This window comes from Pezoporus occidentalis, unplaced genomic scaffold, assembly GCF_034315485.1.
Source record: "Pezoporus occidentalis ecotype Australia unplaced genomic scaffold, CSIRO_AGI_Poc_V1 ctg7, whole genome shotgun sequence".
Lineage (NCBI taxonomy): Eukaryota > Metazoa > Chordata > Aves > Psittaciformes > Psittacidae > Pezoporus > Pezoporus occidentalis.
In genome coordinates this window covers 3,994,870-4,011,342 of record NW_026916052.1, presented here as the reverse complement: position 1 = coordinate 4,011,342, position 16,473 = coordinate 3,994,870, and the positions used below count along the sequence as shown (strand labels likewise).

General features: G+C 40.1%; 1 protein-coding gene across 26 annotated transcripts in view; it reads left to right on the top strand.

Moving 5' to 3' along the window:
- The window catches only part of AFDN (afadin, adherens junction formation factor), a 113,991-nt gene that overhangs the window by 92,326 nt on the left and 5,192 nt on the right, over positions 1-16,473 (top strand). For 6 of the 26 annotated variants that reach the window (XM_062641814.1, XM_062641813.1, XM_062641816.1 and 3 more), the window contains 7 exons: positions 606-800; positions 1,050-1,141; positions 1,581-1,769; positions 4,465-5,487; positions 7,302-7,337; positions 12,019-12,153; positions 13,948-14,464. In XM_062641814.1, the coding sequence (XP_062497798.1) occupies positions 606-800; positions 1,050-1,141; positions 1,581-1,769; positions 4,465-5,487; positions 7,302-7,337; positions 12,019-12,153; positions 13,948-14,464 (2,187 nt within the window). Of the gene's footprint in view, positions 1-605; positions 801-1,049; positions 1,142-1,580; positions 1,770-4,464; positions 5,488-7,301; positions 7,338-12,018; positions 12,154-13,947; positions 14,465-16,473 lie in introns of those variants that run through there. The other 20 variants (XM_062641825.1, XM_062641822.1, XM_062641821.1 and 17 more) reach the window with 11 other exon arrangements.

Genomic DNA, 16,473 nt, shown 5'->3' with positions numbered 1-16,473 from the left:
AAACAGAAGCCCATGGAACACGTTTTGCCATTGAATTTTTTTTTACTTTTTTTTTTAACTAGAAATATTGAAACATATCTTCTTAGGTTTCTGTGTCTGATAATAAGTTCTCAGATGTTTCTCCAGTGTTATCATCCTACTTAATTGAGCTAACAAAAGACATACTCAAGTCTTATGTAAAATAATGTTGTAAAGAATGTAATTTTGTGAAGGAAGATGTTTTCTACATATGGGGTAGTATTACAGTGTAGAGAAGAATGGGTTAAAAGAATAAATCCTTATTATCAGAGTTTACACCTTCCCAGCTGCCATATGCCTCCGAGAGTCAGCAAGAGACTTCTCAGTAAAGCACATTTGGCTTTTCCAAATATTGTTTTACCTTTTCAAAAACTCTTTTGAAGCATGCAAATCGAAGGAATCCCATATAGTTGGTACAAGAGTAGGACTGTATATCTGAAGAATTAAAGATTTTAAAATCTAGCATTTGCTTTGCTGGAAACTCATCTTTAATTATAAATGCAAGATAGCTCCGGTTTGGAAAAGAATATTCTAGACAGTAGTTAATGTAAAGTGAAAGGGGGAAAATACATATCCAACTATTACAGTTTCTGACCGCCGTGGCTCAGGTAAACCTCGACCAAAGAGTGAAGGTTTTGAGCTGTACAACAGCTCCACTCAAAATGGGTCACCTGAGAGCCCTCAGCTGCCATGGACGGAGTACAGTGAACCAAAGAAGCTGCCAGGGGATGATAGATTAATGAAGAACAGAGCCGATCATCGCTCCAGTCCCAATGTAGCAAGTAAGTAAGGTTATGCTTCTTTAAGGGGAGATGCCTCCTCCACTAGTTTTAGAGGGTGTTGAATTGAAAAAGGGAGTTACTGTTTTTAAGAATGGATTAAGATGCCAATGTAATAGTAACATTTGCAGCAAGCCTCTTGTTAAAACTATTCAGAGGAAAAATCATAGTTATTTTGTGAATAATACTATTTTATTAAGTTATGTAAATCATCATTTAGTCATATAAATGCTTCCTTTAACTTTCCAACAGATCAGCCTCCAAGCCCTGGGGGAAAGAATGCTTATGCATCTGGAACTACCACCAAAATAACCTCGGTCTCCACTGGAAATCTTTGTACAGAGGTCAGAAGTGGCAAGCAAAATGTTGGCTATTAAACTTTCCTTGGCTATCAATAGCGTCAGTGTGCTTTAGTCAAACCAGCATCTCGCTTAACTATTTGAACATAATGCTGGTGTTAGTGACTGGGTGGGAGTTTTGCTTATTACTGCTTATGAAAGACTGAAGCAGCTTTGATTACATTAAGTCTTGTTCATGAAGTTGTTCTTGTGGTTTCTTAGGTTTGTACAACATTCTGTACTTGTTTTCAGATCATAAAAACATGACTCATAACCACAACTGTATTTGATACTAGACAACCTCTTTATCTCCTGCTCCTGACGAGTAATGTTCTTAGGAGCCAAAACAAAAAAAAACATTTGGAAAATGCATGTTTAGAACAATATTCTGTGCTGATCTGTTTGATGAGAAACTTGTACCTTACGTTCTTTCTACCTTTTTCAGGAGCAGACTCTGCCCCCACGACCTGAAGCTTATCCCATCCCAACACAGACATATACTAGGGAATATTTCACATTCCCAGCTTCAAAGTCCCAGGATCGAATGGGTCCAGCTCCGAGCCAGTGGCCAAGTTACGAAGAAAAACCACAGGTCCAGGCAGAAAGTAATCATTCGATCAATAGTACAATGCAGGTGAGAAGTAACTTCTTTCAGTATGAGAGAAAAGCAGAAACAAAATGCTTTCTTTCCACTCCCAGGCTGCTGGAGATGTTTTTGCAGAACACTAAACTCTCTGTAATCTCTGACAAACTACCACACAGGGGAGTGCGGGAGAACAGCAGTTACACTTTTGCGAAGATTGGCTTAGGTTCAGAAACCCTACTCTTTTCCCTCTCTGCTTCCCATAGAATTTATGTTATCATGTTCTGCAGACCTTCTTATCTGGGATGTTTTAATCCCCTGTTAGAGATAATGGGGTGTAGGCTGTAGTAGGGTTTGTCTTGTAAAATGCTTTGTGGTTTTCTGAAAAGCAAAATAAATCTTTCATTCTTCCAAGAAGGTTTATGTGGAAAAATCTCTTTGCCTGCGGGATGCGTGGTTTAAGTGACAAAGCAAGGTATTAAAAATTAAATAAATGGGTACTTTGAGATCTATCCAGGGTCTTCACTGAAGCACATTCCTCACTCTCAGTTAAAAAATACATCCAAGTTGCATCTGTTATCAACGTGCAGATGCTTCTTGACCGGAAATGCATTTACCCCTCTGTACCTTTATAATTTAAAAAAATAATGTTGTTCTGCTCTTTGTAAATGAAGACTTTACTCAAATCCACATGGGAAATTAAATCCAGATCTACTAAATCCAGTCACTGAATCATCCTTTTCTCTAACCTGCCAGAGACTTAAAAATGTAGAGGAAAAAAAAATATTATTCTTACTATTTTTTTCATTTTATTTCTTCTTAATTTGGGATAAAAGCAGAGCCTTGCAGCAGGCTCAGTATTTTGGAAAAGCAAAGACATGTAAATTGTCTTGAGATTGTCAAAGACATAAAGTAAGGATTGGGTATTGATTCCTCATGTGTGTTTTGGCAAGTGAATTCAGTCAAAAGCCAGTTGAACAAAAGCTTAGTGCCTTTTTTTTTTTTCCTGGTGTTAGAGATCATAGAATCAATAGATATAAAATCCTAATTATTTCAGCTGTTAAGACAATAGATGTTACACCCAAGGTAAGATGTTAATTTTGATGGAGAATGCTACAAGTTAAATAACCGTGGCAAAAAGCTATGGTGCTTAACTCCTTCACATTTTGTGATTTGGTATCACCTAACCTTATCTGCATAGTTAGTGTCTAGGCATTTCTGCCAGTGATGGGACAGGGGGAGGCTGATACCTGCAGAGAATGGTTCCTACCCATTTGTCTTAATGGGATGAAGGCATTTCTGCCAGTGATGGGACAGGGGGAGGCTAATACCTGCAGAGAATGGGATGAACAGCTGTGTGGTCATGCATCTCTCCCCTGCTTAAGAAAAGCTTAAGTGAGTAGCTTAAATGAGGTGGGTAAAACTGTTGAGATGAACCCCATCTGTTAAAGCTGTTGACAGATACTGAATTTGAGCTGTTGTCTTGTGGCTGAATGCATAACTTGAAAGTGTTTTCATAGAGCAAATGTCTAGAAGCTTTAGCTCCTTATAAGCATTGAAAGTGTACACAGTTTTCCTTGCCATACAATAGTTCCTTTACGTTGAAAATTGGAGAAAAACAAACTTTAAAAAAAGATTAAAAAAATACTCTTTTCATCTTTACAGCAAGAACTGGGCTTATAAAAAAAGCTGCCACAAGCAACTGACTGTGAAATGAAATGCCTGTTTTCTGTTCTGCAGGCATTAGCAAACTGTTCGGCTAGGTGCATCCTTACAGCAAATCTAACACAAATAGCTGTGTGTTCAGCTCTGCTGGACTAATAGAGCATGAAAAATACACTTGTTCATCTCAAAGGAGGCATTCTTTAGAGGTCATGCTTAAGGTCATTGATGGAGGAAAAAGAAGAGTTTGCTTTGTTAGTCTTCTCTCAGTTGTTGATAATTGGTACATTGTTATTGAGTGTTTAGTAAATGCCTAACATTCGAAGTATGAGTATGTACTTCAAGAAAACCATTAACAGATTTGATAAACCTGATTTTTGGTATTCCTTTAGAGGTGGTTGTACAGTGCAGTGAGACCCTGAGCTTGTATAAAGAAAAAAACCCTTGGTGTTTGTTGCACTAAAATAGGGACAAAAAGTGTAGACCATGCCCCAAGAATAGGTAAAATTACACCCAACTGTGGAGATGCCATACTTGTGAATGGCGCTGAAGTAACAAGAGCTTCCCAAGTGTCATCTAGCCTGCTGATGGAGGAGAGTGGGCAGAGATTCCCTTGTCTCTCCCTCAGCAGCCTTTCTGTTTGCCTTCCCAATAACAAAAATGTTCAGTCAAGCACGCTGAAGCCTGAGTGGCAGAGCTGGTAAAGCTGGAACTTACTGTTTGGGCTGCCAGGACTCCCATACTCCCATACTCATATGTGGGGGAAGGGGTGTCAGTTATAGTCCTGGGAAATTGTGTGAGCTGTGGAGGTTTTCAGCTTAAACTCAATCCTGTGTTCAGTCTTCCTCCCAGTCTGGGTTTCCAGGCATTTCAGAGGTTGCTACATCTTCCATCACTTGAACGAGTTAAAAAGAGTGAGAAGAACATTTTATTGTAGGTTTTGGGATTCTTACTAAGCATGGAAATGCTGAAATTCACTAAAAGTAATTACCTTCAGTAATAAGAATGTGGTTTGTGAGCCATTTTCAAATATATTTTCATATAGATGGAATATGAAATACATGCCTTGTTTAATTTTTTCCAGCGTGTAGCTCGTTCCCAGGAAGAACTCCGAGATAAAGTTTTCCAGCCAGAGAAGAATCGTTTGGAAGTTGTTATACGGAAGGATGTAGAGTACATCGATCGGAAGTCAGACAGCGATCAGTGGATGAATTCATCTGTGGATTCTAGCACATCTAGCCAAGAACACCTGAATCATTTAGCCAAACCAGTCTCTCCTGGTTCTTGCTTAACTAAAAGTGGACCTGGCCGTTGGAAAACTCCAGCCAGTAGCCAGCCGACTCCAGTGGCCATTTCCCAGCCCATCAGAACAGATCTTCCCCCTCCACCACCGCCTCCTCCAGTGCATTATGCGTCTGAATTTGATGAACTACAAATGGATTTGCCTCTGCCTCCCCCTCCTCCTCCAAATCAGATAGGAGCACAAGCATCCTCTCAGGTAGCTGCTGCTGAGCGTAAAAAAAGAGAAGAGCATCAGAGGTGGTATGAAAAGGAAAAGGCACGTTTGGAAGAAGAGCGAGAAAGGAAACGTCGTGAGCAGGAGAGAAAACTGGGCCAAATGCGTTCTCAGCCACTAATTCCTGCTCAGCCAGTGGTTCCTCCGGTTTCCCTTCAGCAAGTGAAATCAGAAAAACCGTCAACTTTGCAGAGGCCTCAAGAAACAGTCATTCGAGAGCTGCAACCCCAACAGCAGCCTCGGACTATAGAGAGGAGAGATCTGCAGTACATCACTATTAGTAAAGAAGAACTGTCCTCTAGTGACAGCCTCTCTCCTGATCCCTGGAAACGGGATGCTAAGGAGAAGCTGGAGAAGCAGCAACAGATGCACATTGTGGACATGCTGAGTAAAGAGATTCAGGAACTTCAGAACAAGCCTGATCGTACAGCAGAAGAAAATGACCGTCTCCGCAAGCTCATGCTTGAGTGGCAGTTCCAAAAGCGACTTCAGGAATCAAAGCAAAAGGATGAAGATGATGATGAAGAGGAGGATGATGACGTGGATACTATGCTCATCATGCAGCGACTGGAGGCAGAAAGAAGAGCAAGGGTAAAAAGGGATAATTTTTTCTAGACAAAAGTATTGTAAATCTGTATCTTGGTTGGTTCTTTGGCTTTGAGTATTTTGATGTTCTTACAGGGTAAAGGAGGATGAAGCTTTCTTAAATACCTTGAATTTTAATATTGCTAACTTACAGTGGCTTCACCAGTTAACTGATGTATTATGAAAGTATCATAGCTACTTGTTAGGTTAGCAGTTGAATTTACTTTTCTGGTTGTGGGGAAAGAAACTCCCTTTGGATAAAGGGATTTTGCCATGTACCTGGACTAGGATTACAAGGTTAAATATAGCAGGATTTTGCTTACATGAAGGTAAACAAAAACATTTGAAATGAAACTCTGTAAGAGAATCAGTAGTGTGATTCCCATTCCACCTCCTCCATTCCTTCTCCCCTTCTGTGTATTTACCCCTAAGAGTTCTTACTTACAGTCTCAGACCTGAACGCAGGTACTGAATGCATGCTGTTCCCAGTGAACTGAACTGAGATTCCACTTGCTGGTCTGCTCCAGGTAAAGGCATATGGCAGCTGCTACCTCTGCCTTTACTGCCACCTCAGTGATGACCCCAGCAGCGCTGGAGGGGAAGCATCAGGTTGAGACATGTGGTTTGGGTGTTGTAACAACTAATATACCCCGTCTAGGGCTCCAGCGCATACATACCTGGATTTTGCTTGGTGTTCAGTTTCATCAGTACTGACAAGTTTTGCTTACTTTGCCTTCAGTACTGTGAAAGCTCATAATATACATAATAAGATAACACAACTGAATAGTGTGATGGAGTTTTTATCACTCTGCTGGTGGCTGTTGTCTCAAATCTGTTGTTACTGAGAAACAATACAGGAAAACCTGTTTTTCTTTTCGAAATAACAGCATGGATACCAAAGTTACATACCAGTAGCTGTGCTTTGTCAGGCTTAAAATCTATCTCTCTAATATGCTGTCTTCTGTTTGTTTATCCTGAAGAGTTGACTCACTTCTGTGGTATGCAGTTTTTAATTCTTGAGAAATGTATGGACATGCTTATTTTGACATTCAGAAATGGCGATGGGCTTCAGTCGTGTTTGAGTTCAGGATTATTTTGGCAGCTTGATTTCCTAAACTTGCTCTTCTTGTATTTGCTGCAGTCTGTATTGCTTTCCTTTTTTCTTGTGGCTAACTATTACTGTGTAAAACAATGGATACCTCAGAGTTGGAAACTGAACAAAGGAAAAGCTAAATATATCTTTGGCAAGCAGGTTGCGCTAAAGCCCAGCATCACTAACGTCTAATTTGTAGCACATAGGCAGTTACCTATGGGCATAAAAAAATCCATGCAAAACTGCCATTTTAACAGTGTCTTTAAAATTTCACTGTAGCAAGGCTTAAAAAGCCATGTGTCATGAATAGAAAGCCAGTTGTGTTGCATAACATTTTATCAGTCTTCTCCCCAAATGCTGGATTTAATATGCTATTTGTGCTTAAAGTTCTTCCAGCGTTTTGGAACATTTTGGAACTAAGAAAGTTGTCTTGAACTGAAGCAATGTTTGCATTTGGTAACATTCACTGTCTGTACTACTAGAGATGCAGTAACTCACATCTCTGGAGAGTCACCAAGGTGCTGAATGAGTCAAATCAGTGCTTATAAAAAAACTGGATTATTGATTGTTCTGATTTCTGTATTTCAGGATGATGTCAATTCAGTTCCTCATTCTAAAGCAGCTGACTTAACAAATAAAAGAAAATGCTTTGAAAATGGCACAAGTCTAACCTATCTTTATTTTCACTGTGCATCTTTCTTTTTTTCCCCTTTCTTACTACCTGCAGCAGACTGCTGTGCCAGCAATCTCTGTTCTAGATTTGGTATGTTTGTTTCTTTCTCTTCAATATCTCTTTCCCGTTTCAATTCCTGATGTTACTAATAACCACCCTATGTGCTTTGGATGATGATTTGGCATTTTTGGGTGTTCAAAAATCGTTGTGATACAATCAGCAGTAAGTTAACTGTATGCATGCATTTGAATGTTTCCAGATGTGGTGACTGCTTTCCCTGTATTTCCTTCCTTTTAGATGTTGTGTTCTGCTTGCAGGCTTGATTTGTTGTAGCAGTGATCTAATTTCAAACTTCGTATTTGATGTTTTGTGCAATGGTGTTTATAAAAATCTTACTAACAACTTCGAATGAACATGCTGTGAGGCAAGATTTCCTTCCTTCCCCACCCTGGCAGATTTTAGAATAGCTCTAGCAACACCATTCCTTTCCAATTTGAAGTGAAGTTGTCCTGAGAGCCTAATAGGGCACACTGTTACAGCACATGCTGAAACACTGGTGTTTACAGGTGTCACAATTTTCTCATTAAAGGGAAAAAATGGATTGTAAACTCTGAAATTGCTCCTGAACTAGTATCTCCAAGTAGGTCACATAAACGTGCAATTATTAAGTTACCATATAATTTCAGTTTCAATTGGTTAATACCATTCTCTTGTGTCTAAAACATGACAGGCTTTCAGATTGGAGCAGTAATTGCTATGACTCTGGCAAATTGTGTATTTTATTGCTCTCATTGGAAATGGGTGCATGGGAAAAGAGTTCTGTAGTCTTCTAGAGAAGAAATACATCCCTTTCAAAGAGTATTTCTATGTAATTACTGTACCAATTTGAAAGAAAGGTAATGCTTGCAAGTCCTGTTAGTATAATTAACTTGTTCTGCTGGAAAGAACTGTGAACGTGACTGTTCAAAATACGGTTTTGAACATTCAGCACTGCTTTATTTGAAAAAAAAAATAATCCCCTTTTAAAATGCATACCTCGTATGATTTGCTAAGTCTGTCTGAAGTGGTTGGTTTTGTATGTGTGGTACATGTGTGTTAAGCAGATGACAGCAGTGAAACAGGTGAAGCATGTCAGCTTTCTGCTTTAATGGACAAGCCAGGCGTCACGGATTTCTCAGGCTTGGTATCTATAAATATTTTTTATTACTACTCTTATTTTTTTTTGCTTAAGCCCTGGTCCCCTGTGCTGTGACTGTACAGATAAAGTACTGTGCTAAGCTGGCTGTAAACTTCTGTATCTTTCTGCTTGTGAAGGCAGACAGTACCATCAGCTTTAAAAATGGATTAGACAAAGTCATAGACATCACGCCTGTAAACTGCTGCTCAAAGGATTAACAAGGCTGCACCAGCTGACATCTCTAGTACTGTGCTGGGGAAATACTAGCAGAAACATTCAGGATCGTGTGCAGCTTCTTGCTATGGTCAGAGACAGAATACTGCACTAGGTGGGTCCATGGCCTGAATCAGTTGAGGATTTATTATGTACATAAATTTAGCTTTAAAAACAAGGAAGAAATTAATTCTGAAATAGGTGGTGTTGAGCACTGTACTCGGAAAATACCTCTGTTTTCCTAATTTCATACTGTTCACATGACTTTCTGGGCATAGCGGCGTCTATCCTTTGCCACTTCACATACCGAAGTAGTTACTGCTTTGTTTCTAGAAGAAAAATCCGATGCTCAGTGCTTCTTATATATGTGTAAGTGAGCACTGGTGATAGCTGCTGTGCTAATGAGGGGGCTGGTGAAAGATGACGAATGTATGAATGAATGAATTGTGAGCTTGGCTAGTGTGTATCTTTTTAAATTCCCTATGCCACTAACGGATCTGACCCAGCTTTAGTCAAAAATAAATAGGTATACATTTAAGGTTCTTCTGGATCATCTTTTAAAACATTCAGAGCAGTGCTCGGAGAAATGAATTTTGTCTGGAATCTGAGCCTTCCTGGATGCCTGCCAGTGCCCTTGATATCTTAACGTTGCTGATACGGATCAGCGCATCAGCTCCTGTATGAGGAGCCAGTAGCTCAGAAGAAAAGAGGCCTTTTTTGCCATCCTAGGTAGAAGTAGTGCTGGAAGCATATGTGGTGGTGGTAGGGAGGACAGAGCTGTGGTAGTCTGCAGTAGAACTGGGACAGAGCAGGGGGCAAGAATAAGTGCTTTGTGCTAAGCTGCTTCATGCAGTCACAGCTGGAAGAATGCTCCTCTCTGTCACGAATCAGTCATTTCTACCTGGTATAATACAAATGCGCTGCTTTGGAGAAACCCTGGAAGTACAGTAAATCAGATGAGAATGTGACTTTCTAACTAGAGAAAAGCTAATTGGGATAGAGAAGTATCAAATCAAAATATTCAACCTGGGAATCTAATAGCCGTCTTACTAGAAATGGGACATGAAGCTAGTTTTCCTTCGTGTCTTGAAATTTTGGGATAAAGTTTGAAGTGAGTAGTGTGATAAATACAATTAAAAACACATGCCTGCAAAGTACTTTGGCATGCTTCACCATCTTACCGCTCCCTGCCTTGGTGTAATAATGCTCCAAAGCAGGAACTAGTTACTAATGGTAAAGAAGTGGAATGTCACTCTTAATAGTTGCTCTATTCCTGCTTCTGTCTTACTTAGTAAAAAGGCCAAAAATTATACGTATATGTTATGTTTAGGATAGCCTCTGACCTGGATACAGTCGTCTTAGCAATCATTCTGGTTCAGATGTTGACAGCAGTTCCCGGGTGGGCACCCTGCCCAGTTTTCCTTTCTATCTGTTAGTTAAGGTCACAAGAAAGTAAGTCAGTCCTACTTCCCCTTTAACTTAACTTGAAAAATTTTTTTGTTCAAGTGCACTTGAACAGAATATGTGCTGCTAAGCAAAAAGGCATCCGTGTTGTAATCTGGGATCTGGGATCAGGAACTGCCGAGTTTTTCTCCTAATGCAGTTGGGCCAGAGTTAGGGAATGTTTCTGTATTTTTTCACTGTGCAGTTCCCTCCCTCCCCTTCACCCTTTCTGGGTTTTTGGTTTTCTTTGAGAGGAAATTACTTCTCTTCTATAAACCCTTCTGAGTTACTGCCTGTCTTTCCTTTTGACAGCAATATTATCTCTTTTGCTAAAATAATGTCTTTTTAATAACCCAGACAAGAAGAGGTCATAATCCACATAGGGAATTTGTTAACTGCTCTACTGTATATGCTGAGCTTCATCACTATATTTATGTTGGGCTTGGTTAGGAATGATAAAAGTTTTAGCCCTAAATAAGGGAAATTTACTCAGAGGTACCATCCTCTAGTATACATTTGCCAAATGAGTGCCTAAATGAAATGAATTAATTTTGTTCTTTAGCTTTCATGCTCCAAAATAGTGGGTTTTAACACTTGAAATGAGAGGTGTTTTCACTGCAGTGAGTCCATACAGCAGCTTGAAGATACAGAAGGCAAATGTTTTCAAAACTACCTGTTGTACAAAGTCATAAGATGCCCATAACAGAAATACTGCATGAACAGTGGGGGCAAATTATTATCAGATTAGTAAAAATAAAAACCCAGAACAAAACAACCTTCATTTTTTAGAATTGATTGGAAAATTGATTAGAAAACCTAAAGTTTCTAAAAAGACCCACCACATTTCCTGTTGATTAGCGGGCAGGAAGAGATCCCTACATGAAGGTTGTCCTCCCAGAGTCTATTAAAGCTCAGCTTCTTTTCCTATATCCTTACTGCTTTGTGTCTTAAGGTCCTTTCTCTGTAAATGAAACCAGAGTGTAAAAACAAATCCAGAGGCAGAGAAGTATCTAGGCTGCATGCAGCTTATAACAAGATCCAATGATTTATTGATTTATAGCAGTTGATGTAAAAGGTGGGGGTTGGGGAGGGGTGTCACTTTAAAGCATACGCTGCAGTAAGAAATAACAGCATGTTGTCCATTTAATTTCTGCTTGTGACTGTTATTGTACTAGTAAATATTCCTGTCCATCAAGGGCTTAGATACCCTTAGCTTTAGAGAATCATGCAAAGTTTAGATTGTTGCTCAGTTTCATCGGTGCAGTGTTTATCATAAGCATTTATAAAACAGTACTGTTTGTTGGACAACAGTTGTTCATGTGAGCTGTTCAATCTTGATGGTCAAAGATTTTGTTGCCTTGTGCTCCCCTTTTTCCAAAACACATCTGTTTGCAGATACAGGTGGGAGATTTTATTTATCTCCTGAGACTATTTGCAGACTTGTTGAATGAGCCTGTTACTTTAAATGGATTGACCCTTTGACTAATGAGTCAGGATTTTCCGGTGCTTAAATACTAATGCAGAATGAAAAACCAATTGGCTACTTGAGCTGTGGGCTGTAGGTTCCAAGTATTTAATTTCACTTTACTGTACCTATGAGACCATGATTGCTGAAGCTGTCTGGAACTCGAGTCTCCTCAGTCTTCTCCTAGGGGTTCATGTAGGACTGCTAAAAATGTCAGAAATGTCTCTCTGTGTGTTTTGTGGTTTTATGTATGTAGTTCTGTGCATCTTTTCCCTTCCCACCCTCTTCTTATTGATTTTAGAGAAACCAGCGTAACAAAGTGTACTCTTAACAGCTGGAAATGATATTGGTTTATCTGTAGTAAAGTGTTTTCTATAGATAGGGTTATTTTTAGATGGAAATACTTGGGTTAAATTTGTTTTGACCCGTGTTACTCACAAACGACCAAACAATTGAAGATGCATCTCCATTAGTTACAGGATGAAGAGCGCAGACGGCAGCAGCAGTTGGAAGAAATGCGCAAACGAGAAGCAGAAGACAGGGCCAGGCAGGAAGAAGAGCGCCGACAGCAAGAGGAGGAGCGGACCAGGAGAGAGGCTGAAGAAAAGGTTGTGGTCTTCCAAGTGCTGCAAGGGTTCTGACAGGCCTTTCCTCTTTAGCCCAGCCAGTAACACTTGGGTCAGCAGGGGTTAAATGCACCAGCCCCATTAATAAGGGTCATGACCCAAGGCTTCGATTTATCCAGTATAAGACAAAAAGTAATTAAACAGCCCATTCATGGAGGCTGGAGGATGCAGAAATAGTACTGTAGGTTCACCATTTGTAGGTGTTCAGTGGTGTCGAGGGCTTTCCTTCAGAGTCTTCTCTGAAAGTTATGACAGAAATCAGTTACCTCCTGGTTTCCTTCAGCCCCCAACATAACTTGGCTACCCTCTTTATTATACTACCTTAGTTAATGGTGTTGGGGTTTGCTGTGTCTCAGAGATGGCACTTAAATTCTGCAGTAATTGTTTGATGCACATACAGAGAGAAATGCAACACACAGTGTAGTGAAGATGGCTACTCCACATTGTCTTTCACGTCTGGACTATGGGAGGAAAGGAATTGGTTGGTTTCTAGAAAGAAAGTAAATAATTCCAGCAGTTAGGTCACTGTGCAGTCAAGCAGATTCTAAAGATTCAGGCTTCTAGGTTCCTTCAGAACATTTGAGAAGCTTAATTGTTCAAAACTGGGCAACAGTAAAACCAGCCAAGGCTTTCTTAATTTTGGGCAGTGACACAGCCAGATGACATTTGGATCACCTGCTTGGAAGGGTTCTCACTGTCAGATCTTGACTGACACACTCATGTATCTACCAGCTCAGAACTTGGTACCATCTGACCACTACTGTTGTTTTAGAGAGTAGTACAAGGCAATGAGTTTCATGTCTTTGCTCTAGATGAATAAGATCAGATTTACTTATGATTTTTCTAGGATAACTGACTCACAGAGCTGAGCGGATAAGCAGATATGGTGGAATTCTTTTTTTAGACACATGGATAAAAAGCAGAAAGGATGGTTGTTTGAAATGCCATCATACTCCCAGCAGAAGTTACACCATGCTTAGGCAGAAGGTTTCTTGTAGCATACAGTTTCCAAACATTTTCGTTATCAAACTAACCCCCCCTGAGTACACCTTTGTATTAATTTATGATGTGCTGTAGACTAAAGAGCTGAACAGAATTAAACGCTATTTAGTTCAAAACCAATAAAAATCAAACTGGAAAAATACATAGAAGATATTTCATGGCCTTTTAAATGGTGAATAGGCTGATATAAGTATCACTAGCATAGCTTTTTAAATTTTTAATATTCTTTATTTAAAAACACGTATCTGTAGAAAAGTTCTTTGTAATTTGATTTCTGTAAGTACCAGTTTCTTTCGTACTTGTATGAGAAGCTTTTGTTAGGAGTCATCTATCCCAAGGCTCTATTGATTAATTTACTTTGTATAGGCATGCAGCAAAATGACAAAGTTCCTTTTTTTTAAGGCTGTAGTTAATTTTAGTTCTTTTCCTCTCCCACAGATTCTTTACAGCTTTATTAAATCTGCCTCTTATTAACTGTGGTTACATTTTGAGCAATAAAAGCTGGAATCGCCCTTAGTTCGCACAGGCAGTTAGTTGCCTTAGTTACTGCAGGTAGAGGTAAATCTGGAAATAAAAGCAACGCTGTGTTGCAGGACAGCTGCCCTGGTTTTCGTAGTAAATATTCTTTGTGTGAGTCCATATGGATGCCCTGCTGATTGCCAGAAAAGGAGACAAAAAAACTTGTTTGTAGCTTGGTGCTGGAGTGCTTAAATTGCTCTTAGATTGAAATGTCTGTTTCTGACCACTGTGTTTCTGTTTCCTCTGGACTTGCAGAGGCGACAGGAAGAGGAGTATTACAGTCGCTTAGAGGCTGAAAGGCGCAGGCAACACGATGAAGCAGAACGAAGATTACTGGAGCCTGATGAGCCTGGTCTGTACAGACCTCCGCTTCCACGGGAATATGAACTCCCATCCCCAACCCCTTCATCTAACGCTCCTCCTCCCCCACCTCAGCGAAACACCTCTTACCTCAAAACACAGGTCCTCTCCCCTGACACGATTTATACTGCCAAGTTTGTTGCATACAATGATGATGATGAGGAGGAGGAGGATTCCAGTCTAGCAGGTCAGGATAAGTACTCCAGCACACGAAAATCTTATGGTGACTTTCCTCCTGCCACCCTTAAGCCACAGCAGCCCTCCCGCCAGCCTCGCCCAGTTTCAGATGGCCTCTTTCTTTCAAACTCATTCCAGTCATCTCCAGTCAATGCCAACAGTACTACTGCCAAAAAAAGCCAGCCCCCGCCCCCACCAAACAAACCAAGTGTCATCCATGCCAGCAGCTCTAAAGGTAGACACCATGACCTCAACCGTCTCTGCAGAACTGTCCTCGTGTTTTCAACTCTGGTGTTGTGGATTGATCTCTTACTTTGTGATTTATTTTCCTCCCCACTTAATCACTATTTTCACTGTGGTGATCTAATTTAAATCCTGATCTTAATATCAATTCTCCAATTTTTAATTATTTTGATCTCTCAAATTTCCTTGTTCTTTACCCAAACTCTTCAAAAGCAAAAAGTTCCATCTTTCACACAATGAATCAGAAGTGATTTTAACTGTTACTCAACCAATTCAAAGTACTGTTGGTTTTGGCTTTCACTCTGTATCTTTCAGTGATTTGTTTTATATGACTGACCACTGTTTACTCAGGGCATCTGGAAGTGCACCTTTCTTGAACACAGGAAACCTTTTCATATGGGTTCATGGACAGAGCTTATCTTCTGCTTTCATTATTGGTACCAGGGTTCTGTCTTCCAATGGTGTGTGCAAATGGCTTTAAAAATGACCTTTGTAGATGCAGTTCTTAAATATACAAGCATCAAGAGGCATATAGGAACATGCAGTTAGTTTCACGTATTAGACACCATTCCTGTACTTCTGGCTTGTACAGTGCAGTTCTCTTGCAAAAAGAGACAAAACCCTAAATTTCATCTTAGTGCTTTTTGTCTTTGTCGTTCCCTTCCCTTCTACGTCCTGTATTTCTTTGTCACCTCATCTTGTTTCTTTTACAGCTCCAGGTGGGCAACCATAATGGAGTTTTAATTTCAAGTAGAGCTCTAGCTGCTGGTAACTTCAGCAACGTCTTTTATCTGCAGAGTACTACTTTAGTTAGACTCATGAATTCAAAGCTAGCTCAGTCCAAAGTTCCATGCTAAATTTGTTTAAACCACTGCTCTGCAGGAGGAATCTTAAATACTTTACTCTTGGAGTACATGTCTGTGTAGATCTCACTCTTACAAATTTGCACTTTATTAGTACAGTATTTTGTCTTTAAATAGCAGCATCTGCCACTGCTACCCTGACATTTTTTTTCTGCTTCTGTATCCTTCTGAGGGGAATGGTGGCAATGACATTTCCCTAGTTTGTTCCTTTTACTTATGCTGGAAGTCAACAAGTGCCTGACGGTGAACTCCAGCTGATCAAACCATCCTTCTAAAACACAAAGGTTAGCAAAGTCACCTGAGGTAGCAATAGAAAGTGTTTATGCTGGCTTCTAGCCAAATGGCTAACTTGTTTACTGGATTCAAGGCTCAGTGACAAATGTGGAAACCTACAATATGGTATATCCCTGATCAACTTTTTGGCCACCTAACAAGTTAGAAAAGTCACTGTTAATCAGAGGTCTGGTGCGTGCCCTGATCATAGGGAGCATATGAGCCTCAGAATGGGTTCAGTCTATCAGAAGCACTTCTAATCCAGATGCAGTAGTGTATGAATCTGAATTAGGGTATGGATCAGGCCAAGCAGGTACATGATACTCTGAGCTTCCTGTGCATCCTTTTTAATTGAGGCTCCAGTCATTGTTTCTGAGCAAGGCATCTTTTCCTTTGCATGGCAGATTAGCTTCTGCTACAGTTGGGCTGTGTTCAGTGCCACGGTGTAGCTCTGCACAGTACTGTGTAGTTTTAATATTGCTGAAAGAACAGTAGTTCAGCTGTTAAAATTACTGTCCAGCTGGTAACAGTTGATGCTTAGCAGTTTCATTCTTTGGGGTCAGTACAGCACCCAAGTTGCACAAGATACTTGTTTAAAGATAAAAAAACAACTTTTTATTTACTGTGGTGTTGCTGCATGATGATCTTGTGATGTAGTAGTCCCTATGGATCTTGCAAGCCCGTCTGTCACTCCTGTCTGGCTATGTCATAGGTTCTAAATCTTAAAGGACGGTGAGGGAAGGTTTTAGCTTTTCAGGGTGTTGTCGCTAGACTGTAAATAAGACACACTGCATGCTACCTGCGATGTACTGTCATTACAATGGAAATACTGCCATTATGCCTGCCTCCCATGCATGTTAGCCCT